This window comes from Dasypus novemcinctus, chromosome 30 (genome assembly GCF_030445035.2).
Source record: "Dasypus novemcinctus isolate mDasNov1 chromosome 30, mDasNov1.1.hap2, whole genome shotgun sequence".
Taxonomy (NCBI): domain Eukaryota; kingdom Metazoa; phylum Chordata; class Mammalia; order Cingulata; family Dasypodidae; genus Dasypus; species Dasypus novemcinctus.
Genome location: NC_080702.1, coordinates 45073012 through 45094811, shown reverse-complemented (window position 1 = coordinate 45094811; position 21800 = coordinate 45073012). Strand labels below are relative to the sequence as shown.

The following is a 21800-nucleotide window of genomic DNA, read 5'->3' as shown; positions in this document are numbered from 1 at the left end:
TTTTATTTAATGTAACTTTTATGAAAACTAAAGCTTCTTTAAAAATACAAATACAAAAAAATCCAACCATAGGTAATAGTAGTATTTTAATATTTTCATTAATTGTAACAAAGGTACCATAACAATATTAAGGGGTTATAAGTGGTAGGGTATTTTTCTTTTTGTGTTATGAAAATATTCTAAAATTTATTGTTGTGATGAATCCAAAACTCTGTGATTAAACAGTCACGGATTGTACACTATGGAAGGAGTATATGGGGTATGAATAAAACTTTTTAAAAAACATGCCAATACTATTTATAGTGATCTTTAAGTTTAATGTAATCCCTTTCAAAATCCCAGGAGCATAAGGGAAGAAACAGAAAATCCAACCTTCATTCATAAAGAAGTAGAATTCACCAGGACCAGTGTAACCCCTTAGGGTGTGATATTTGTACACTTCTCTCTTGGCTTGTCTAAACTCTGAACTGTTTGCAGGGAAACACAGTACCTTATTCTTCTCTTCATTACCAGATAGTAGTTGAGGCTTTACCATATCATATTGCTGAATGAATATTCATTGAATGACTGAGAAAACAATTCATTGTCTGAGTTGAAGAGATATTGCTAATTATGGGATAGAAGGAAGCACTGGGACAAGAGGAAATCCTCTTGAGAGATGGTGGTTCCATGTATGAGCCCCAACTCTAGAGGAGACAATTTGGAGACATAAGAAATTTTAGTCTATCCAGAATCTTTCTCCAGAAACAGAAATAGAGTAATCATTTTGGGAAACCTGGCAAAATTAGAGACTGACATAAAGAGGTATGATCTCCTCCTGGGAGGTAGGTGTCCCCTGGGATAAGAGAGGAAATGGAACTCCAAAGCTGTCAAATAGGTCAAAATTTAAAAAGTTTTCATTGCAATTTTCTTTCCTCCCTCCAGATAACTAAATATCACAGGGAATATTGAGACAAAAGAATATTTCGCTAATGTGGCTCTTGGGAATGGAATCCCTAATTGCTCATAAATTCTAAAAGATTTCTCTTCTCTATGTCAAATATATTTTTCTAATATCTGGTGAAGCAAAAACACAATTTGTTTTCTAGAGACCTCGTGAGTGATTCCATATCTCTTTTCTTCCTGGGAGCAGAACTTCCAACTTCATTCATAATTCATGAAAGAATCTACATTTGTGAACTCAGACCATACCTTGATAATTTCAGGGTGAGTTACAGAATTTCACAGGTACTGGGGGAATGTATTTTGGGTCCATGATCCCATTTTTTTCTAGTAACTTTAAGGGTATCAACAGAAAATGCCCATAAGGAAAACTTAATATACAGACCCAATTAAAATGTGATAGTGGAAATAGATAGTGGATACACTAAATATCTCTTTTTACCAAGTTGCCTCGTCTAGCCTTAGCTCTTAATCTTGGGTCATCCCTCTCTCAACAGCATTTTTACCTTGATTCACTCATTCTACTTTCTCTACAATTGTTGAAATATCTGTTTCATTACATTCTTTCTTTTTTTAATATCCTCCCCCTTGTGGCTTTTGCATGCTATCTTCTCTCTGTGTCCGTTTGCAATGCGTTCTTCTGTGTCAATATTTATTTAATTTTTTTTCTCCCGCCATTCAGCTTGCTTGATGTCTGCTCTCTGTCCATTCACTGCACAATCCTCTGTGTTTTTGCTTGTCTCCCTTTTCTGTTCTTGTTGCATCACCTTGCTGAGAAAGTGCTCTGCTGGCCAGGTGGCTCTCTGCTATGCGGTGTGCAGGTAAACCTGCCTTCACAAAGATGCCCTGGGATGGAAACACAGGACCTCCCATATTGTAGATGGGAGCCCAACTGATCGAGCCACAGCTGTTTCCCCTTCATCCATTTTTTTTCCTTTGGTCATTCAACAAATGCTTAGTAATCAATTACTTCATAAAGAGCTCTACATATTTTTTGTAATAATGAAATGGATAAGACTTTGTTCTTCATGTTTAAGAGATTGCATCCAAATGGGGTACTTGACATAGAAATGAATATATCCAATAATTAGACATAGCTCTGAAATTCTGGTGTAGTGGGTCGAAAAGTATGGTCCTATCCCGTGGAGGCTAGTGAAGGCTTAACAAGGGAGCTAATGATTGTATTGCATCTTGAGTGAGGATTTGGAGTAATTTCTTCACTTACTAATCACAGTAGTTCATGAATAGAATATCAGTAAGTCCACTCCTATCCATACTCTATTCCTCCATCCTGTGGACCTTAGAATGGTTGTGTCCATGCCACATCTATATCAAGAGGGGGCTTAGATTTCAGATGGATGCCGGATGCAATTCTCCTGCTTTCAGTTGCAGGCAGTCATGGCTCCCTGGTGTGGTGTTTGACCTTCTTCACCTCCATGTAAGACTAGTGGGGTAAGTCCAATAAACCAGAGTGTAGGAGTTCCAAGTCTGTTGAGACTCAGGATCTGGCTCTCATGTGGTCAGTGTCCAGAGATTCAGGTCCCCTGCGTATACATTAAACCCCAGCAACAACTACAGTTCCAGGAAAAGTAAAAGGAGAGACTTGTGGACAAAGATCACATCTAAGTCCAGCTCCATCGCACAGAAACACAAACTCCAAAGTAGGGCCAACTGAAATGGAACTGAACTCCATCTGCCATCACCATAGAGCCTGTGGTTCTCTGTAGCCCTCAGGAGAACCAATACCTGGGATTGTATCTACTTTATCTGTCTCTGGAACTCTGCTCAGGTGTGCATAAAGGTAACCCCTGTGAAAACCTCCCAGCTCTTTTTGGAGTCTCATAGCCATATAAACTCATTTGTCCTTTCCATTCCCCCCTTTTCTTTATATCACTCTTATTAAGACCACACGTTGATAATGAGTGATGAAAAGTTGCCCAGTGGATTTGGGGAAGGTGTGGGGAGTGAATCTGTGTGTGATTGAATCATGATGTTTAAAATAGTTGTTTTGATACTAGGCACAATGCATGATATTATATATTCATTATTTTATTTAATTATTTCAATTAGTTTATGAAATCAATGTTACTGTTGTGCTTCAACTGAAGAATGTGAGACTTAGAGCAATGTGCTATTCTTGTACAAGTCATTTAATTGTATCTGGATTGAATCTTGAAATTCGATGTTTCTAGGATTTTTCATTTCACTAATATTTTTACTTCTTAAAAAATTTACTATATTAGAACAGTGTTAGATTTACAGAAAAATTGCAAGGATTTTAGAGATAGCTTCTGAGAACTTCTCACCCTCTTTCCCCTGTTCTTAACATCACCCATCTAAACTAATTTCTTGTACTTATCTGTCATAAATTCTTGATCTCTTTGTGATTGAGACAGCTTCTCAGGTAGTACTCCTCATTTTTGATGAACTGGATACTTTTGAGGAGTGAAGGTCAGTAGTATTGTAAAGTATCCCTCAGTTACAATTTTCTGATGATCTGATGTTTTTTGAGGAATATGCCAGAGATAAAATTCCATTTTATCACATCCTATCCAGGGTGCAACTTACCACTACGACTTATCATTGTTGATGTTTAGGCTGATGGAAAGTGTTTTGAAGTCCCCTCAGTGTAAAATTCCTTATTTCTAAGCCTTTTCATGTATCTCCTTTGCAAAGAAGCCACTAGTTGAAGCCCACACTTTAGATTGGGGATTTATTCTCCATGTCCTTGAGAGAGCAATATCTATACAAATTATTGAAATCCTCTGCTTAAGAGATTCGCCTCTTGTTATGTATAAATTAGTTATTTCGGGATTGACTCATGACATATATTTCAAACTTTGTTGTGTGATACAATACTACTTTTGTTGCTGTTTTGCAATTTGCTCTATTTAGCCATTGAATTTTTTTCCAGTTTACCTTATTTCTCTGTACAACAACCCCATCATTGAAAGGTTAATCTTAGCACCGATTTACTTTTTGATACCACAAAATATACCAGATGCTTCTTCCATATTTCTTTCCTAGAAACAACAATTTCTCTAAGAAGACATTTATTGGAGAATGGTTTTAAATTACAAGGCCTGGGCACTATCTGTGCTCTTTGCTACTCCAGCCTCTAGGCACTCTCTGCCGAGTATGTATGAAATATATGTGTGTATGCTAAGATCTGTACATGCTTGTATCTAGTATTATGTATATATAAAACCTTCTGTCTGTATTCACCTACACGATTTCATCCTGATTTGTCTACCTCTAATCCATTATCTCATAGAACATTTTGACCTCTTCCGCTTGCTTATCTGTAAGCTCCCACTTTACAGTGAGAAAAATATTCCCTTAACTGCCATCTGTCTATGGGTTTCTTGATTTTAGTGGACATGTATGTAAGAATTAGTACTGTTAATCCATACTCGGAGGAATGCTACCTTTTCAACTAGAGTACAGGACATATACACATTTATTTTGAGTTCACTTTACAGATTCCATTCACAACCAATATTACTTTTCCAGACCTTTGCCCTCAGTCCCCCTGTTGGGGCAAATTACACATTTTTCATATAGTTAGATTTGCAAAAAGTTTGTTCTATCTGGGATTCCCTTGACCTTGTAATTAATTTGTATTTTCATATGTAAGGTTTACTCTTTGTGTTGTCAATTTCAATGCATTTTAACAAATGTATAATAACAAGCATCTACTTTAACAGTATTAAGCAGGATAGATTCATTATTCTACAAAGCACCCTGTACTTCTATCTATTCAACCTTACTCTCTACTCAGGGAAGTAGTGAATATTCTATTATCCCAGTGTTTTGCCATATCCAGGAAATGATATATTTGATATCAGCATATGCAGCATTTTAAAACTGGTTTCTTTTAATTAGCAATAACCATTTAAGATTCATCAAATATGTATGTTTGGCTGGAAGGAACATTTCATTTTATCTCAGTAGTGTTCCACTGTATAGATATAGTACAGTGAATTTACCTTTTATCCTGTTGAACAACCTCTTCATTGCTTTCTGATTTTGAAATTACAAATATAGTTCCTATAAACAATCATGTGTGTGTTTTTGTACAAACTTAAATTTTCATATATATGCCTAGAAGCACAATTGATGGATTGTATGGTGTATTAGTCAGCTAAAGGGGTGCTGATGCAAAGTACCAGAAATCTGTTGGCATTTATGAAGGGTAATTCTTTGGGTAGAAGCTGAACAGTTACCAGGCTCTAAATAATCCAACTCAAGGCACCGTAAAAGTATTTTCTCATCCAAAGTCTGTTGCCACATGTTGACAAATTGGCATGCATTTTCTGAAAGTGTTCAGCCTTCCTCCTTCCTCTTAAGGCTCCATGGCTCCAGTTTCTTCTGAAATAAGGTGTAAACTGGTAAAAAGTGTGTCTCTCTTCGTGGGGCTCATTTCTCTCTGGGCTGCTCTGGTCTCTTCACAAGGTCAGCTGCACACTATCAGGATCATCTTTCTTCAGGGGATCACAAGATCCTGTCTGATGAGCTGTTTTTCTTCCCCTGTGTTCTTTTCTGTGCTCTCCTTCACCATGTGTTTACTACCGTGTGAAAGTCTATTTTACCCCAAACAAGGGGGTGGGGACTGCACCCTGCATGCCCTATTGACATGCTCAGATAAAAGCCCTGATCTTGATTTAATTAAAAGTTAAACCTCTGAATTTAATACAATCTAATATGCCCAGAGGAATAGACCAGTTTACAAACACAACCCAATGTATATTTTTGAAATTCATAAGTAATATCAAAAATATGTATTTTTGGAATTCATAAATAACATAAAAATACTATCTTCATTTGTAAAAGAAACTGCTAAAGTGTCTTATGGCTGCAAAATTTTGTGTTCTCACTAGCAATTAATGCAAATTGTATTGCTTCATATCCTCAAGAACAATTGGTATTGTCAGATTTTAGCTTTTTATTTATTTTAAGAAGTGAGTACAGATATATTACTGTGTGATTTCTTACTTGCTTTGAATTTTTAAATTATTATTTAAATATAAAAATATCAAATTTAATTAATTTTCAATTATGTAAATTCCCTTGAACATTTGTGATGTTAAATTCTGGGAATTCTGCACATAATATGAAAACATAAAAGACCATAGAGCCTGTGTATATAATCTTCAGTACTCAAGTATCTTTTTAAACAAGGATGTTCAGCATGCCTCCCCTTTGAAAGGTATCCTTTCAGTTTAAAATATAATAAATATTATTCCTGTTAAGTTTGCTCCAGTGTCATTTGTAACTGAATGGCAAGAATGAACAAGACCAAGTACTAGTGAAGAATAGGAGGAATGGGACTCTCATAAAATGCAGATGAGAGGATCTATGTATAGAAATACCGTGGGAAGCTGTTTGGTAGAATTTACTATAGTTTAACACATTAATGCTCTCTTATTCAGAATTTCTGCTATGGGTACGCACCCATGAAAATGGATATGTTTGAGAATGTTATAAGCAGCATTATTCCTGATGCCCAAAACTGAAAACAACCCAAATGTTACCAACAGTAGACCAGATATATAAATTATGTCATAATATGACAATGGAATACCACACAGGCATGAAAAAGATTGAACTACTAATGTTTGGTACAAAATGAATGAATCTCCTCTCAGGAATACTGTGGAGCAAAGAAGCCAGGCACAAATGAATGTTTATTGTATATTTCAATGCAAATAATATTTAAAAACAGGCAAAACTAACTTCCTGAAACAGGAGTCAAAGGATGACTATTATTTTCTTTATTTTTTCAAAATAATGAACTTTTTTAAAAAGAGGTTTTATATTACAGAAAATTTAATTCAAAAGGATCCCCTGAGGGATTCCCAGTTATCACCTCCCTCTCCCACATCAACTCCCTTTTTTCACATGTAGCTTTAAAATTTATTATGTTGTAACTATAAAAGCCATTCATTTTAAAATGCGCATTTAAAGAAATGCCTCACTTGTGGTAAGGACTAACCTAGTTATAGTAATAATCTATAAAATAAAAGCATCACTGTGATATTTGTCAGCACTTCACACATCTAACAAATGCCAACTGCCATTGTTATAAAGTTTTTAAAGCCAAAATCTTAAGCAAATCAGAATTTAAAAAACGAGAATTTTCACATGTGCAATCATTTTGGTTGATGTTTAAAAGATTCCATATATAATAAAACCTCAACTCTGAATCAAAATAAATATTAAAACTTTTAAACCTTGTAACAAACTTACTCTATAGAAGCAAGGAAAACAGAGTAAATAGTAAAAGAAGTATATTTCTAGCATAGAAATCAAACAATTATATCCTTTTTCATAATACAAAAGTCAGTGAGACAACATTTTAATAACACTGATCAAGTTATTTACTATTATTCAAGAATTTGCTTTCCAGTTTGTGCCTTTACCATGCATCCATCCATATATTTGGATTTTAATTAAATTTCCACATCAAAAATATTTCATTCAGAATTCTAATCTTAAATATAAACAATAATTTTTGAAAGCATAGTCAAACACTTTACAATAATGCTATCATTTAAATTCATATATTTCATTTGAAAGAATGATCTTACAAACAGCGCTTTTTCCCATTTTTCCAGAATAAATGTCCCTCTGTCTAAAAGTTTAAATGACAATAAAAGAGACAGATTGAAAAAAATCCATGCTTTTCATTTTTTTTCATCAGGCTTTGATAGGAACAGAGCCATTCGATGTTGGAACACCACCTTCCTTCCCAGTTGCAGTCTTGACAGACATAGAGGCAGATGAGAGCTTCTCTTTGTATGCTTACTTGTGAAGTGTGTATATTCTTAGCTTAGGAGTCTGTTCAGATATTTTGAACATTTTTTAATGTTTTGCTTTCTTATTTTGGGTTGTTAAGGCTTCTTTGTATATTTGGATGTAAATCATTTAACTGACGTGTTTTGTAAATTTTTTTTCCCAAATCTGTAGATTTTCTTTTCAGTTCCTTATCAATGTCTTGCAAAGAGCAGAAGTTTTATATTTCAACAAAAACAACTTATAAATTTTATTTTCTCATAGATCATGCTTTGGGTGCTTTATCTAAAAAATCATTTCCACACCATGGGATCCTAAACATTCTCTACGTTTATTCTAGAAGTTTTACCTTCATTTTATTTTTAAATGGTTATGATTCACTTTGATTTAATATTTATGAAATTTTTACAACTTGTGTTTAAGTTCCTTTTTGTTTGGCATGAGTATATACTATCGTTTTAGTACCATTTGTTGAGAAAACCATACTGTCTACATCAAATTGCCTTTGTCGTCTGTGAAACATTCACTGAGCACATTTGTATGGGTGTTTTATTCTATCTATTTCTTCAAGAGGATACTGTTTAATTAATGTGTTTCTACATTACGTGTTGCAATTAAGCCATATGGTTCTTACAACATTGTTCTTATTCTTCACTGCTTTTTTCTCAAGGTACAAAAAGACTGGGCTTTAGGTTTGTTTATGAAAATAAAGTCTGAGACAATTTGTAGTGGAAAATATTGCCTGGGCATAGTTTTTTCCATTATGGACAAGTATAGTTAGTCAACAAAGTTTTCAAGGAGAAGCAGGAGCATTTGATTTCCCTGACATTCTTAATAAGGAAATTAAATCTTTATAAAATCTATAAAAAATATAATTTTAATTTGCTTACAAAACAAATCATTACATTTACTATATTTTTATGATTTCTGTTTGTGGCTAAATTTGCATTACTCTGATATCTCTTCCAGGAATTCCATCATCTACATGGAAACAGAAAACCAAACATATGTCTTAGAATTTGTACTTCTGTGGCTGTCAGAAGATACAGGAGTGCAGCCCCTCCTCTTTGGACTGTTCCTGTTGATGTACCTGGTCACCTTCACAGGGAACCTGCTCATCATCCTGGCCATCATCACAGACTCCCACCTCCACACACCCATGTACTTCTTCCTCTCTAACCTGTCTTTTACAGATATCTGTTTCACCTCCACCACTGTCCCAAAGATGCTGTTGAACATCCAGAAAGAAAGCAAAATCATTACTTTTGAAAGCTGCCTCAGCCAGATATTTTTGTACCTACTTTTTGGACAAATAGATAACACCCTCTTGACTGTGATGGCTTATGACCGTTTCGTGGCCATCTGTCACCCCCTGCACTATACAGTCATCATGAACCCCCGACTCTGTGGCATTCTGCTACTGGCATCCTGGTTATCGAGTGTTTTGTATTCCCTTTTACAATGCCTAATGGTTTTGCGATTGTCTTTTTGTACAAATTTGGAAATCCCCCACTTTTTCTGTGAACTTAATCAGGTAATACGACTTGCTTGTTCTGACACCTTCCTAAATGACCTAGTGATATATTTTGCATCTGGACTTCTGGGTTTTATTCCAATCATTGGGATCCTTTTCTCTTACTCTAAAATTATATCCTCCATTTTGAGAATTTCAACAACTGAGGGCAAGCATAAAGCATTTTCTACCTGTGGGGCTCACCTCTCAGTGGTGATCTTGTTTTATGGTACAGGTCTTGGAGTGCATATTAGCTCTACTGCTTCCCACAACTCAAGGACAAATGCAATAGCTTCAGTGATGTACATAGTGGTCGTTCCTATGCTGAACCCCTTTATCTACAGTCTTAGAAACAATGACATGAAGCAGGCCTTTAAAAAGCTGAAAAACATTCTCTCTATAAAAGGATTATTTTCCCAAGTTTAGAAAATTGCTCATGATTAATAGAGGCCAAAAACTGGGATATAAAAATATAAAATCTTTAAAAGTGAAGAGAGCTATAATCTGTTATTTAACTCATATCAGAACTCTATTTCTATAATTTTTTTTCTATAAAGAACACCTGTTTCTTATTTTATTATTTTACATCATGTGATCTTTCTTATTTTATTCCCTGGAATCAGTATTGAAGGCAGAAACAACTGCCTGGGTTTTCAAAAGTGAAATATTCCATACATGTAATTCTATATATATATAATTATAGCAGGTTGTTGGAGGGATGAAGGTGTACTATAGTCAGTGCCAGATGAAGGAAACTGCTGGTGTTTATAGTTTAGTGAAAAATAAACACTCATAAAAGGCTGTATAACACCTATCAGGGTTTTCGTTCATTGGCTCTAAAAAAACGTCATATCCTAAACTGTAGAAATCATCTGATTTGTTCACAATAGTGCACAGTACATCTCTGATATGCCTGTTTGTCCTTCACATTCCAAATCATAAGTTAAGTGAGATTGTAATCAGCAACACTATCTTTGATCTTTCAAACACTGATGATCTCAATAATTACTGTTATTCTCTCAGTGATCTATGGTTATCACTTAAAACTTATTTTCAAAGTAAAGAATATTTTCTGGAAATTTCTCTAAGCACCTCCTGTAATAGTAGTGCATATTTACCGATCATAAAAGCAAGGTGCATGTTTGCCTCATTTCCTACAATATGTTTTTCAACTATTAAACCCAGATATTAGAAGATAACTTCAGATTTTTATGTAAACGTACAAATATGTGTTTACACAAAAAAATTTTTAGAGAGTAAAATATTTTAAGCACGTTTCATTAGCAAGTATTAGAGAGTGTTTCAAATCTCTTAAATCTTCCTTGAATTGATATAATACCTAGATCTTTTCTTACTTTCCCATTCCTGCAGCTATTATTTTTCTCTCAAAAAAAAAATGTGTTCCTTGTTTTGACAGTAAATTTTCAGTCTTCTCCAGGACCTAAATATGTGTGGAAACAATAATGATTCACTCTAAACTAGTATATAAATTAGCTCTCATGAAAAACTAGATAGGGTGGCAGGCTTGGCCCAATGGTTAGGACATCCGTCTACCACATGGGAGGTCTGTGGTTCAAGCCCCGGGCCTCCTTGACTCATGTGGAGCTGGTCCATGCGCAGTGCTGATGCGCGCAAGGAGTGCCCTGCCACGCAGGGGTATCCCCAAGTAGGGGAGCCCCATGCGCAAGGAGTCCACCCCGTAAGAAGAGCCACCCAGCACGAAAGAAAGTGCAGGCAGCCCAGGAATGGCGCTGCACACACAGAGAGCTGACACAACAAGATGATGCAACAAAAAAAGAAACACAGATTCCCGTGCTGCTGACAACAACAGAAGGGGACAAAGAAGCCGCAGCAAACAGACACAGAGAAAAGACAACTGGCGTGGGGGGGGGGGGGGGCAAAAAGTGGGGGGGGGGGAGAGAGAGAGAGAGAGAGAAGAAACCAGAAAACAATATATTCCTTAAGAATCTATTGTGTGCTATTGATAAAATTAAAGTTCATTTTAGTTGTGTTTTTTTAGTTTTATTTTTATGGGACACCTTGAAGGGATGCCTTAAAATATGGTATTCAACTAAAGAAACTTCTATAAATTGAGTGAGAGGTAAATTCCAGGTTATAGAGCTAAACTCTAGCATATTTCCTGAAGAAGTGGGAAGCTTGATTACTCCAAGTATAGCATTAATTGTATGTGATATAGATGGAGGAGAAGACTCATTGTGAGCGAGCTCTCTTCTGTTCAATTGTATTATGTTGTGTGAGTAGAACAATTATTTACTAGGACTGTACCAAGAGAAATTTATAGAAATTTATAGAAATTAAAGACTAACAGTCCAGAGTGGGGGAAGTGAGAATAAACACCCTTAGTTCTAAGGAACATCATTTAAACAAAGACACAGTAGAACCAGGAACAGAAAATTTACCTCTTATAATCCACCAAAATAATGTAGCCAGTGCGTAACTGAGTATATTTCAAACATAGGAGCAATGATTCATTCTTCCACTGCAAAGAGCTGAGTTTCCAATAGAAGCAAATTCTAGAGAGAAGGTATTGAATAAGGAGGTCTTGGGCTTCACCTCCTAGTTTCTTTCCCAAATGCCACTCTTCTGATTTCTCTTCACTTCCAGATCACCCTTCTCAGAAGAATTAGAAGCACCCACATATTAATAACTCTAAAATACATCATCCTAGTGTGGTTCTTTGTGTTTCACCTCCTGGAGTTTCCAGAGTGAAGATATTTTGTATTTATTCATTATCCAAGGAGGAAACCACCAGGGGAACAAAAAATCACTAGAAGGAATCACCGAAGTTCTGTTTTGCTATGGGAAGAAAATACCACGGGAGGGAATGTGTCACTGGTAGTAACTGCAGAAATTTTAAAAAGTGTCAGATGTAGGACTTCCATTTCCATTGCAGCTAAATTTCTTCTAGTTCAACTACATCGAAATTTTAAATTTTCATTACTGTACATTTCAGTTTTAGAAGTTCTATTTATTTCATTATTGAAATAGGTTTTTGCCATTTTATATATTTGCAATACTCTTTAATTTTCTACAGCTTATTAAAAAGTGTTATTTCATATTCTGTGCCTGCATAATTTCAAACTCTGAAAGAGTTAAAGGCTTTTTTCCACTATCTGCTTCTCTTCAGGCTCTTAGTCATGGTAACTTGTTTTCTTAGTGTTTATCTATTTTTTAAATTGTGTTCTGTTAATTCGTTGCATCCATTCTTGAATGAATTCTTGGAGTTCTTGGTGGAAAAGAGTGAATTTACATTTGAAATTATTTTATTCTTAGGAAGTCAGAACCATATAATGTTAAGTTTTCTACCTACAGCTTTTAAGGCTATAAAGGTGCTGTGATTTCAAAGTGCACACTGATTCATCATCCAGAGGGCTTTCCCACCATGTAGTATCAGTGTCATTGCAAGTGGTTATCTTGATATCCATAATGGATTAGTGTGTATAACATTGTTACCCTTTTAAATGATGCTATTATTCCAAGGATATCACTTTTACACAGGAATCTCTTACCAGAGTTTCAACTTATGAGAATTTTGAACTTCATTTTCACATGAAACCTAGTCACTAATAAAGATTTGAAGTTCTTCAGTGAGGACCATCTGCCAAATTGACAGCTGTCATTTGAACTCTACTACCCATCATTGTCCATTTTATTATTTATTTTGTGGCTAAATTGATTTCTTTTGTTAGGCAAGTTTAGGGATGAATTTAAAAGATCCAGGGATACTTATAGGTGTGAAGCCTCATATTTTAAAACATCACAAATCAGTAGCCTACTTACAGATTTGCTGGAACTAAAAATGAAGGGTCAACTGAAACTAAATATAGCAGAAGGATGGAAATATTAAACATTTATATGGAAAGAAATGAAATAGGGAAAAACAATTGAGAGAATCAATGAAATTCATACTTTGAAAAATTCAATAAAATAGCCAAGGTTTATTTAGATTGAGAAAGAAAAAAAAATGAATGGAAGGAAATCACTAAAATCCAAAATTAAATAGGGGACCTTGCTAGAAATTGCTGTTAGTAAAGAGATTACTAATGAATACTATGGTAAATTTTCTGCCAATATCTAGATAACCTCGAAGAAATGGACCAATTCTTAGAAACACACAATTTACCTAATTTAACTGAAAAGAAATAGATCTCAACCAAAGGGTAACAAGTAAAGAGACTCAATTAGTCATCAAAAAAATTCCCAAAAAGGAAAAGATGAGATGTGGGGGCATTTTTGGGACTTGGAGTTGTCCTGGGTGATGCTGCACGGACAGTTACCAGACATTGTATGTCCTCCCATTGCCCACTGGGTGGAATGTGGGAGAGTGTGGGCTATGGTATGGACCATTGACCATGAGGTGCAGTGGTGCTCTGAGATGTAATCACAAAACGCAATGAATGTCTCATGATGATGGAGGAGATTTTTGCTATGGGGGGAGGAGTGGGGTGAGCGGGGTGGGAGGTATATGGGGACCTCATATTTTTTGAATGTAATATTAAAACAATAAATAAAAACAAAAAAATAAATAAACTCCCACAAAATACAAGTGTAGGATTAGACAGTTTCTGTAATGGAATTTGGACTATTCAAAGAAGATATAATTATACTACTCAAAATCTTCTAAGTTACAGTCAGGTTATCTCTTCAAAAACTCACTCTATAATACCAAAATTATTTTGATACCAAAGCTACCTAAAGAAATAAGGAAAGAAAACCAAGGTCTAATTCCTTAAAAATATATAAATCCTGCAGCTGTAGGCTCTCTTGGCTCACTGGTGTGGTGGCTGACATTCTTCACCTCCCTGTTAGCTGGCCAGGGTAAGTCAAATAAAACAGAGGTAGGAGATGAAAGTATGTTCACGTTGAGTGCCTGGCTATCACATGGACAGTCCAGAGATTCAGGTCCCCTGAATATACACCAACCCTAGTAACAACCACAGGTCTGGTAAAAGTAACACGAGAGGCTTGAGTACAAAGATGATATCTGAGTCCAACTCCATCACACTAAAGAACACAAACTCCAAAGTAGGGCCAACTGGCATGGCACTGAACTCCATCTGCCATGACCATAAAATCTGTGGGTCTCTGTCGCCCTCAGAAGAAATAATAACCTTGGCTTGTATCTACTTAGGCTGTCTCTGAGACCCTGCTGAGTTGTTTGTAAGCACAACCCCTCTGATGATCTCCCAACTCTTTTTTGGAGACTCATAGCCATAAAAACTCATATGTCCTATCCATTTTCCCCTTTTATTCAAGGTCAAAGGGCAGTTTTTAACACATGTTCCTACATGTAGGCTGAGATATTCTGCTGGTCTGAGCTGATCCTTTTATTCAAGGTCTTTTTCTATTTACATCATCAGCTGGTGGTTGGTAGTAATCACTTGGCGCCAGGGAGGATCATTTCTGGAAGTCATATACCATGCTGGGGGAAAGGTAATGCATTTACCTGCTGAGTTTGGCTTAGAAAGTGGCCAAGAATGCCTATGCCTGCAGGCAGAATTTCCTCCATCATCCATGTGGATCTAAGCCCCCTCTTGATATAGAGTTGGAGTGAACATAACCATTCCAGGGTCCACAGAATGGAGGAATAGAGTATGGATTAGAGTGGACTAACTGATATTCTACTATGGAACTATCGTGATTAGTAATGGAAGAAAATGTAGCATTGATATGGAGAAAGAGGCCACGGTAGCTGCTGAGGGTAGGTAGAGGGAAGAAGAGATATGATGTGGGGGCATTTTCAGGACTTGGAGTTGTCCTGGGTGATACTGCAGGGACAGTTGCTGGACTTTGTATGTCTTGCCATGGCCCACTGGTGGACTGGGGGAAAGTGTAAAGTATAATGTAAACCATTATCCACTGGTTCAACAGTGCTCAAAAATGTATTCACCAAATACAGTGAATGTCCCATGGTGATGAAAGAGGTTGTTTATATGGGAGGAGTGGGATGAGGGAGGAGGTGCAGGATACATGGGGACCTCATATTAATGTAACATTAAAAAATAAAGAAAAATATATAGATACAATATCACTGAACAAAAACCGTGTCATCAAATATGACTGAAGTAATCATGACCTAGTGAGATTTATCTCAGTATGCAAGTGTGTTCAACATAAGAAAATCAATGTACTACACCACATTAATACAACAAAGAGAAAAAATCACATGGAAATTTCAATTCATGCAGAAAATATGAATGACAAATTCCAATACTGTTTCATGAAAAAAACACTCAGAAAAGTTAGAATAGAGTGTAATTTCCTCCACATGGTAAATATCATAGATGTAAAAACACAGGTACGTTTATCCTCAATGCTAAAGGAATGAAAACCATCCTCTTACGTTCTGGAATAAGACAAGGATGGCTTCTTTCTCTATTGCTATTCTGTCATATATTGGAAGTTAGGAAATTAGTCCATAAAACTAAATAAATGCATCCAAATTAGAAAGAAAGGACGAAAACAGTTTTTAGTAATGCTATGTTCCTCTATAGAGAACTAGAGAAAGCATCCACAAGAAAATTCTATAGCTCATAAGTTAATACAACCAAATGAGAAATATGAGATTTTATTTTTTGAGGTATGGAGAACCAGAAATTGAACCCAGACCTCCTATGTGGGAAGCCAGTGCTTAACCACCGAGCAACATCAGATTCCCTGTCTTGTTTTTTATTTTTCTTTTATTTGCTTGATTGTTTTCAGGAGGCACTGGGAACTGAACCCAGGTTCTCCCACGTGGGAGGCAGGTGTTCAATCACTTGAGCCACATCCACTCCAATTATGAAATTAATATGCAAAGATTTGTTGTATTTTATACACCTCCAAAAATGTTAAGTATGTATTTTAAAAATGCATACACCATAGCATCTAAAAGAACAGAACACCTAGGAATAATTTTATCTAAATAGGTGAAATACTTGCACAATGAAAACCTGAAAATACTGTTGCAAGAAATTAGAGAAGATGTAAGGAAATGGTAAGACATCCTCTGTTTTGGATAGGAAAGTTTCCTATTATTAAGATGCCAGTTCTACCCAAAAATTCATAGCTTCATCATTATTCCTATCAAATTCCCAGGAGACTTTTTAAGCAGAAAGGCCAATCTTCATTCAGAAAAAATTGTAGTACACCAGGACTGAGTATACATCGTCAGCATGATCTTATTATTTCTTTTCTTTCCTTTTTTTTTTGTGGCTTCCTTAGAGTGGGAGATATTTGAGAGCAAGCACAATATCTTAACCTTTCTTCATGACTAGAACATAGTTTAGTGCTTACCTTATAGTGTTCTGAATAAATATTTGTTGAATGACCAAGAAAACAAACAGTTGTGTGAGTTGAACAGAAATTGCTAACTATGGGGGAGAAAACAAAAGCAATGAGACAAGAGGAAATTCTGCTTAGAGATGACAGCTTCATGAATGAAAACCAACACCAGAAGAGACAGATTAGATACAGTAGATATTTTTATGTGTCCAGAATCTCTCTCCTGAACCAGCAATAGAGAAACTTTAGGGGAATCTTGCAATACTAGAGCTCCCTAAAGTGAAGTGACCCCCTCAAATGTTATGAGCTGTGTACTGTGTGTACTGTGTGTACTGTGGCAGAGAGACAGATAAAGCAGATATAACCCCCAGATATTGGTTCCTTTGAGGGCTAAAGAGACCCATGGGAGTTATGGTCATAGCTGATGGGGTTAACTACCAGAGCAGATGGCCCCTCTTTGGAAATGGTGTTTATGTGTGATGAATCTGGACTCAGATGGGATCTCCCTTCATAAGACTTTCATGCTAATGTGCTGGAGGTGCAGTTAATTTTGGGGTTTAAGATATATTTAGGGGATTTGAATCTCTGGACTGACAATGTGATAGCCAGGTCCTGAGCCTCAACAGACGCCAGCACCTACAATCTGATCTATTGGACTTACCACACTCAGCTAAGATGGAGTTGAAGAAGGACAACCACCACACCATGGAGCCTAGAGTGATTACAACTGAAAATGGGAGGATTGCATCCAGCATCCATGTGGAATCTGAGCCTCCTCTTGACATAGAGGTGCAATGGACACAACCAATCCAATGTCCACATAGAAGAGGTGGCATTGGATTGGGAAAAGTGGACATGGTGGATGATGGGTATGGGGAAAGGCAGGAAGAGATGAGAGGTGGAGGCGTCTTTGGGACATGGAGCTGCCCTAGATGGTGCTTCAGAGGTAATCACCGGACATTGTAAATCCTCACAGGGCATACTGGATGGAATGGAGGAGAGTATGGGCCATGATGTGAACCATTGTCTATGAGGTGTAGATGTGCCCAAAGATGTACTTACCAAATCCAATGGATGTGTCATGATGATGGGAACGAGTGTTGTTGGGGGGGGGGGGGGGAGAGGGGGGGGTGGGGGGGTGGGGTTGAATGGGACCTCACATATATATTTTTAATGTAATATTATTACAAGTCAATTTAAAAAATGCATATATATAATATACAGCACTCCCATACATACACCACAAAACCTTTTCCCTTCCACATCGATACTCTTACACCTTATTCACATCATATTTACTTAACGTGATGTACAGAGTCTGAGGCAATAGCTTTCTAACAAGGTGACATCTGTGCTTACATTGTGGTGCATACTTTAGGATACACAGTTTTTTACATTCTTAGTTATCCTATGTTTTATATTATGGTTTACATTATCAGTCTGTCATCTCCTATATGTTATGGTGTAATATTACATGTTTTATATCCATCCTTGTGTACTCTCACGAAACTTCTCTCTTACCCCCTATTTACCTTGGTTCCACACATTCAACATCCATTTTCCCTTCCACCTTGGTGCCCACAGTGACAGCCATCCTCCGTTTCTCGAGGAGCCACTTCCAGAGATAGAATAGTGTTCAGGGCCTAACTTGCTCAACTGCCCCAATGCCCTGGGAGCCACCCTTTCTCTCGAGGGATACAGTTCCCTCTATTTGATGGCATTAGTCCTCCCCAGGATGTGGGTCCACCCCCACTCTCACTACTTGGGTTTCTACCCCATGGTGTCACCCACTCTGGCAGAATGAGCATTTAGACATTCCCCAGGAGCCCGTCCTGCATCAGACCCTCCCCTCCGAGCATTCTAAACAGGTAAACCTCTTTATTATATTTTGATATGATTTTCTCTGCATTTTACTATCCACCAACACCTGACCCTCTCCTGTGTTCATATGCTACCCCTCCCTCCCCCCACTTTTGGGAAATGTTACCCATCCGCCCCTCCCCAGCCACCCTCAAACCCGCAAAACCCCAACCAAAGGCAACCCTTGCCCCCCTTTTATCTGTGTTCATACTTACCACCATCTCGTCTTATATTCCACCCCTGCAGACATCGGCTCACATCCTTCCTTCACCCTCTGATTTCCTGTAAGCCTATCATTCAGTCTCTTGCTATCTAGGGCAGCTTGGTTATTTCGTATCATTGAGGTCATATAGTATTTGTCCTCCAGTGTCTGGGTTGCTTCACTCAAAATAAGGTTCTCAAGATTCATCCATGTTATCACATGTGTTTGTAGTGGGTATGTTCTTACAGCCGAGTAGTATTCCATTGTGTGTATATACCACATTTTATTGATCCACTCATCTGTTGATGGGCATTTGGGTTGATTCCAACTTTTGGCAATAGTGAACAATGCTGCTATGAACATTGGTGTACATATATCGTTTTGTGTCCTTGTTTTCAGTTCTGCTGGGTATATACCCAGCAGTGGTATTGCTGGGTCATATGGCAAATCTATGGCTAGTTTTTGAGAAACCGGCATACTGTCCTCAAGAACGGTTGGATCCTTCTGCATTCCCACCAGCAGTGGATGAGTGTTCCCCTTTCTTCACATCCTCTCCAGCACTTGTATACTTCTTTTTTTTTCATAGCTGCCAATCTTATGTGTGTAAAATGATATCTCATTGTGGTTGATTTGCATTTCCCTGATAGCTAGAGATTTGGAACATTTTTTCATGTGCTTTTTTGCCATTTGTATTTCTTTTTTGGAGAAGTGTCTGTTTAAGTCTTTTTCCCATTTTTTAAATGGGTTGTTTATCTTTTTGTTTTCAAGATATAGAAGATCTTTATATATGAAAGTTATAAGTTTCTTATCAGATATATGGTTGCCAATTATTTTCTCCCATTGTGTGGGCTCCCTTTTTACTTTCTTGACAAACTCCTTTGAGGTGCAGAAGGCTTTAATTTTGAGGAAGTCCCATTTATCTATTAGTTCTTTTGCTGCTCGTGCTTTTGTTGAGATATTCATAAATCCATTTCCTATTACTAGGTCCTGTAGATGTTTCCCTACACTGCTTTCTAAGGTTTTTATGGTCTTGGCTCTTATATTTAGGTCTTTGATCCATCTTGAGTTGATCTTTGTATAAGGTGTGAGATGGTAATCCTCTTTCATTCTTCTACATATGGCTATCCTGTCCTCCAGACACCATTTGTTGAATAGGCCACTCTCTCCCAGTTGAGAGGGTTTGGTGGCTTTATCAAATATTATGTGGCTGTATATGTGAGGTTCTATATCAGAGCTTTCAATTCGATTCCATTGGTCTATGTGTCTCTCCTTATGCCAATACCATGCTGTTTTCTCCACCGTAGCTTTGTAGTATGTTTTGAAGTCAGGTAGTGTGATTCTTCCAATTTCGTTTTTCTTCTTCAGTATGTCTTTTGCTATTCGGGGTCTCTTTCCTTTCCAAATAAATTTCATAGTTAGTTTTTCTAGTTCCTTAAAGAATGCTGTGTTGATTTTGTGGGGGATTGCATTAAATGTGTAGATCAGTTTTGGTAGGATAGACATCTTAATAATGTTCAGTGTTCCTATCCATGAAGAAGGAATAGTCTCCCAATTATTTAGCTCTTCTTTGATTTCCTTGAACAATCTTGTATAGTTCTCGGTGTATAAGTTCTTTACCTCTTTAGTTAAATTTATTCCTAAGTATTTGATTTTTTTATTTCCTGTTGTGAATGGTATTTGTTGCTTGATTTCCTCCTGATCTTGCTCATTATTGGTGTACAGAAATGCTACAAATTTTTGCGCATTGATCTTATAACCTGCAAATTTACTAAACTCATTTGTGAGTTCTAGAAACTTTGTTGCAGATCTCTCAGGGTTTTCTATGTATAGGATCATGTCATCTGCAAATAATGAAATTTTGACTTCTTCCTTTCCAATTTGAATGACTTTTATTTCTGGCTCTTGCCTCAGTGCTCGAGCAAGTACTTCTAAGACAATGTTAAATAGGAGTGGAGACAGTGGGCATCCTTGTCTTGTTCCTGAGTTTAGAGGGAAGGAGTCTAGAATTTCTCCATTGTAAACAATACTGGCATTAGGTTTTTCATATATACTCTTTATCATGTTCAAAAAATTTCCTTGTATTCCAATCTTTTGGAGTGTTTTTATCAAGAAAGTGTGCTGTATTTTGTCAAATGCTTTTTCTGCATCAATAGATATAATCATGTGATTTTTTTCCTTCAATCTGTTTATATGGTGTATTACGTTGATTGATTTTCTCATGTTGAGCCATCCTTGCTTAACTGGGATGAATCCCACTTGGTCGTGGTGTATAATTCGTTTAATGTGTTGTTGAATGCGATTAGCAAGTATTTTGTTAAGTATTTTTGCATCTAGGTTCATTAGAGAAATTGGTCTGTAATTTTCCTTTCTTGTGATGTCTTTGTTTGGCTTTGGTACTAGGGTAATGTTGGCATCATAGAAGGAGTTGGGTAATGTTCTTTCTGTTTCGATTTTTTGGAATAGTTTCAGCAGGATTGGTGTCAGTTCTTTCCGGAATGTTTTGTAGAATTCACCTGTGAAGCCATCTGGCCCTGGACTCTTCTTAGTTGGGAGATTTTTAATGACAGATTCTATCTCTCTGCTTCTGATTGGTTTGTTAAGATCATCAATTTCTTCTTTTGTCAATATGGGCTGCTTATGTGTTTCTAGGAATTTGTCCATTTCCTCTAGATTGTCATTTTTGTTGGAATATAGTTTTTCAAAGTATCCTCTTATGATCGTCTTTATTTCTGTGGGGTCAGTGGTGATATCATCTTTCTCATTTCTTATTTTGTGTATTTGCATCTTCTCTCTTTTTTCCTTTGTTAATCTCGCTAAAGGTTTGTCAATTTTTTGATCTTCTCACAAAACCAGCTCTTGGTCTTGTTTATCTTTTCAAGTGCTTTCTTATTTTCTATTTCATTTAGTTCTGCTCTTATCTTTGTTATTTCCTTTGTTCTTCGTCCTGTTGGGTTACTTTGTTGTTGTTTTTCTAATTCCTTCAAATGTGCAGTTAGTTCTTCAATTTTTGCTCTTTCTTCTTTTTTGATATATGAATTTATGGCTATAAATTTTTTTCTCAGTACTGCTTTTGCTGCATCCCATAAATTTTGGTATGTTGTGTTATCATTATCATTTGATTCAAGGTAGTCATTGATTTCTTTTGAGATTTCCTCTTTGACCCACTGTTTTTCTAAGAGTGTGCTGTTTAATTTCCAAATCGTG

General features: G+C 36.6%; 1 protein-coding gene across 1 annotated transcript; it reads left to right on the top strand.

The window, feature by feature from the left end:
- The first annotated feature begins 8722 nt into the window (after positions 1-8722).
- Positions 8723-9676, top strand: LOC131276864 (olfactory receptor 7A17-like). Its single transcript, XM_058290443.1, has one exon. The coding sequence runs from the start codon at positions 8723-8725 to the stop codon at positions 9674-9676; it is 954 nt and encodes a 317-aa protein (XP_058146426.1).
- The last annotated feature ends 12124 nt before the right edge of the window (positions 9677-21800 follow it).